Source organism: Penaeus japonicus, unplaced genomic scaffold (assembly GCF_977035675.1).
Source record: "Penaeus japonicus unplaced genomic scaffold, GWHDUDI00000001_assembly GWHDUDI00000009, whole genome shotgun sequence".
In the NCBI taxonomy this organism is placed as follows: domain Eukaryota; kingdom Metazoa; phylum Arthropoda; class Malacostraca; order Decapoda; family Penaeidae; genus Penaeus; species Penaeus japonicus.
The window spans coordinates 9354546-9359545 of NW_028234411.1; the positions used below are offsets into that span (position 1 = coordinate 9354546).

At 34.6% G+C, this 5000-nt stretch overlaps 2 protein-coding genes across 2 annotated transcripts in view; both read left to right on the top strand.

The window, feature by feature from the left end:
• Positions 1 to 26, top strand: part of LOC147471300 (NEDD4-binding protein 2-like) — a 609-nt gene extending 583 nt beyond the window's left edge. The window contains exon 1 of the mRNA XM_086540197.1: positions 1 to 26. This exon is cut by the window's left edge and continues 583 nt beyond it. Within this exon, the coding sequence (XP_086396323.1) occupies positions 1 to 26 (26 nt within the window).
• A 1853-nt stretch (positions 27 to 1879) lies between these two features.
• On the top strand, positions 1880 to 2488 carry LOC147471301 (NEDD4-binding protein 2-like). Its single transcript, XM_086540198.1, has one exon. The coding sequence runs from the start codon at positions 1880 to 1882 to the stop codon at positions 2486 to 2488; it is 609 nt and encodes a 202-aa protein (XP_086396324.1).
• Positions 2489 to 5000: the final 2512 nt, after the last annotated feature.

A 5000-nucleotide genomic window follows, 5' to 3' on the forward strand; every position in this document is an offset into this window, starting at 1 on the left:
CCGGACGACTTGCAATTTCCTTGTAGCATTATGCGTTCTAACTTTACTTTGTTTTACACGACACATGTAATAAATGTATTATGATTGAAATAAGATGATTATCTGGTAAATACCCTTTTAAAAAGTATGTTTATGCCTGTATGTATAAGCATAAATTCAGTTGATACTCTATTTATTTTGTCTTCCTTTCTAATAATGATTTTCAAATGATCCGCATTGGCTAAGGTAAGTCGAGTGGTGTCAAACGCAATATTCATTTATTTTATCTGTGTAATCCTGCCTGTTCAAAAGTACAAAACCTTGACCTTTGTCTGGTTTAGTAACAGTAATATCTTCATTGCTTCCTAGACCCTGTAAAAGTTTGATATCTTTGTTTAATTCTGACCCAATTATGTTACAAGTGAAACTCTAGTAACGTGAAAAGGCCAAGTTTCTAATGGTAGATTTTACATATTGTGTTGCATGAGAATCCTTATTTTAAATGTTATGTTTTTCAAGGGCTTCGGCAAGCTTTTCAAACTGTGAAAGAAATTTGGGTAGCTCTTAGTTATGTGGAATAATAGCATACCTCAAACCTTTAGTTAAAACCTTTTTGATTAGGGAAAATCAGACAAATTGTATACTATTTTATGAGGGCTACCGGAGTTATGTAAGCTATCCACACCTAAAAGGAACAATTCATTTTCTTGTTTGAATTTAATATCACTACGTTTTTTATCTTTGATTCTAGTGACGAAATTTGCTAAGTGATTGCAATCTAGCACTAAAAGGTTCATCTAAGTTTAATGATGACTTGAATTTCAAGTTCTTTTTCTTTGTCACTTCATCAGTTTTACTCTTTATTTCTGTCTAAAAGCTGTTCTCGGAATTCTTTATGTAATTTGTTGGTGAAACGATCTAGTTTCCAAGTCTTAATTTTCAGGAACTTGGGCACTAATTTATTAAATTGTAGATCAAGTAAACTTTTCGAATCTTGATATGATTTTCCCCATAATCCTTGATCCTGTACCTACTGCCCTTAAGATAATATTTGTATAAATCTACCCTGCTTGGACAATCTTCTCATGCGCTTACCAGAAAATTGATCAATGTAATAAATCCTAATGACAACACAATTACTCTCAGACCTGCCCTTAAGGAAAGTAATACCGTTTGGCATTATTTTCTCAAAACCAAGAGTATGGTAAGAGACTCCCTAAACTCGTCTACTGTATACAAATATGTTTGTGGTAGCTGTAATGCCGCCTATGTTGGAAAGACCACCCGAAATCTTTTCATTAGGATACACACATACACGCACACATACACACACACACACACATATATATGTATATATATATATATATATATATATATATATATATATATATATATATATATATGTATGTATATATATACATTTATGTATACATATGAATAAATAGACAAATATAAGTATAAATATATATATATATATACATATATATATATATATATATATATATGTATATATATATATATATATATATAGATATATAGATAGATAGATACAGATATACACTTTTATGTATACATATATATAAATAATTAAATAAATAAGTATAAGTATAAATATATATATATATATATATATATATATATATATAGATATAGATATATATATATACATTCATATATGTACATCTACAATATATAATTTGCTAATTCTGTACTGTTTCGATTTTTACTCCTTACTTGTACATGACCTCATATGACCCTGGCACACAGAAAGAATTTATTGTCAATAATAGCAATACATTATGTAAGCGGCTGACCTCATCTGGCCTGAGACTCGCCTGGGAACGAGCATAAATACTCTGTCCTGCCCTTAGGCGGCATCACAACCATCACAGTCGTCACCATGGCCTCAGCTTCCTACGACTCTTACATCGCACCAGAGTTCCCTCGGTGGAGTCCTGTGTCAGATTTTGACTTCAATATGAATGGCCTGTATGTCGATGAACACCCCGACAATCAAATCATCAATTGCAACTTTCTATCCGAGCGCATCGAGTCTCAGGAGTACCGATGGAAGGCCTTGGAGCATCGCCGAGAGAGGGACGACCTCCTGGCGCGGTCCCTCGACGCCCACGGTCAGGGTCTCTTCCTGGCCTCTGCCTACTACAGCCAGCTGGCGGGGATCCACCACGAGGCGATGCAGAGGGCCAACCAGCGAGCCGCCGCCATCATCGCCTCCTTCGTCAACAAGCGGCATCTGCTCACTCCGGAAACCACACTCGATCTCCACTTCCTGCACGTCAGGGAAGCTCTTACTCTTCTCGGAGACTTCTTAGAGCGGGAGAAGCATCGCAAAGGGGACGAGGAGGAGCGCCAGCTGGTTATCGTCACGGGTCGAGGAGCTCACAGCAACGGGCCCGCCAGAGTCAAGGATGCAGTCGTCAAGTTCCTGGAACAGAAGCGGATAAGATACACTGAGCAGAATCCCGGACGACTTGCTGTTACCTTGTAGAATTGAGCATTGTAACTTTACTTTGTTTTATATGACACACGAAATAAATGTATTTTAATTGAAATAAGATGATTACCTTGTAAATACCCTTTTAAAAGGTATATATATATAAATATATATGAATATATATATACATACATACATATATATATATATATATATATATATATATATATATATATATATATATATATATGGTATGTGTGTGTTTGTATGTGTGTATGTATACATTTATATGGATATATTTACGTGTATGGTTGCGTATGTGCTGGTCAATTACGTCATGCTTCTTTAATTCAGTTGATACTCTATTTATAGTTTGTCGCCCGTTCCAATAATAATTTTCAAAGGATCCCCATTGGCTAAGGTAAATCTAGAGGTGTCAAACAAGATATTATTTCATCTGTGTTATCATGCCTGTTCAAAAGGACAACCTTGACCTCTGTCTGGTTTAGTAACAGTAATATCTCCATTGCTTCCTAAATCTTGCAAAAGTTTAATATCTTTGTTTACTCCTGACTCAATTTTGTTACAAATGAAACTGTAGTAACGAGAAAAGGCTAGTTTTTAATGGTAGATTTTACATATTATCTTAAATGTCATGTTTTCAAAGCCTTCGGCAAGCTTTTCAAACTGTGGAAGAAATTTAGGTAGCTGTTAGTTATGTGGAGTAATAGCATACCTCAAACCTTTAGTTAAAATCTTTTGGATAAGGGAAAATCAGACAAATTGTATATTACTTTGCCAGGGTTACCGGAGTTATGTAAGCTATCCACACCTAAAAGGAACAATTTATTTTCTTGTTTGAATTTAATATCACTACGTTTTTTATCTTTGATTCTAGTGACGAAATTTGCTAAGTGATTGTAATCTAGCACTAATAGGTTCATCTAAGTTTAACGATGACTTGAATTTCAAGTTCTTTTTCTTTGTCATTTCATCAGTTTTACTTTTTATTTGTATGTGTAAAGACTGTTCTTGGAATTCTTTATATATTTTATTAGTGAAACGATCCAGTTTCCAAGTCTTTATTTTCAGAAACTTCGGCACTAGTTTGTTAAGTTTGCATTCCTTGAGAAATTGTAAATCAAGTAAACTTTTTCTAATCTTGATATGATTTTCTCCATAATCCTTGGTCCTGTACCTACTGCCCTTAAGATAATATTTGTATAAATCTACCCTGCATTGGCCAACCTTCTCGTGCACTTACTAGAAAATTGATCAATGTAAAAAATCCTAATTACAACACAATTACTCCCAGACCTGCCCTTAAGGAAACTAATACCGTTGGCAGTTGTTGTTTTCTTTCAAAATCAAGGATAATGTAAGAGACTCCCTAAACTCGTCTACTGTATACAAATATGTTTGTGGTAGCTGTAATGCCGCCTATGTTGGAAAGACCACCTGAAATCTTTTCATTAGTACACACACACACACACACACACACACACACACACATATATATATATATATATATATATATATATATATATATATATATATATATACATATATACATATATATTCATATATATGTATATATGTATATATACATATATACGCATATATATATATATATATATATATATATATATATATATATATATATATGTATGTATATATATATACATATATATATATATATATATATATATATATATATATATATATATATATATATATATACATATACACATTTATGTATACATATAAATGAATAAATAAATAAATATAAGTGTAAACATATATATACATATATACATATACATATACATATATATATACATATATATATATATATATATATATATATACATATATATACATATATATATACATATTCATATGTGTATATCTACATTATATAATTTGCTAATTATGTACTATTTGGATTTTTACTCCTTACTTGTACATGACCTCACATGACCCTGGCACAACAGAAAGAATTTATTGTCAATAATAACAATACATTATGTAATTCGCTGACCTCATCTGGCCTGAGACTCGCCTGGGAACGAGCATAAATACTATGTCCTGCCCTTAGGCGGCATCACAACCATCACAGTCGTCATCATGGCCTCAGCTTCCTACGACTCTTACATCGCACCAGAGTTCCCTCGGTGGAGTCCTGTGTCAGATTTTGACTTCAACATGAGTGGCCTCTATGTCGACGAACACCCCGAATATCAAGTCATCAATTTCAACTTTCTATCAGAGCGCATCGAGTCTCAGGAGTACCGATGGAAGGCCTTGGAGCATCGCCGAGAGAGGGACGACCTCCTGGCGCGGTCCCTCGACGCCCACGGTCAGGGGCTCTTCCTGGCCTCGGCCTACTACAGCCAGCTGGCGGGGATCCACCACGAGACGATGCAGAGGGCCAACCAGCAAGCCGCCGCCATCATCGCCTCCTTCGTCAACAAGCGGCATCTGCTCACTCCGGAAACCACACTCGATCTCCACTTCCTGCACGTCAGGGAAGCTCTTACTCTTCTCGGAGACTTCTTAGAGCGGG

Excerpts from the sequence above, each read along its gene's own strand:
- LOC147471301 (XM_086540198.1), top strand. The coding sequence starts at position 1,880 with ATGGCCTCAGCTTCCTACGACTCTTACATCGCACCAGAGTTCCCTCGG.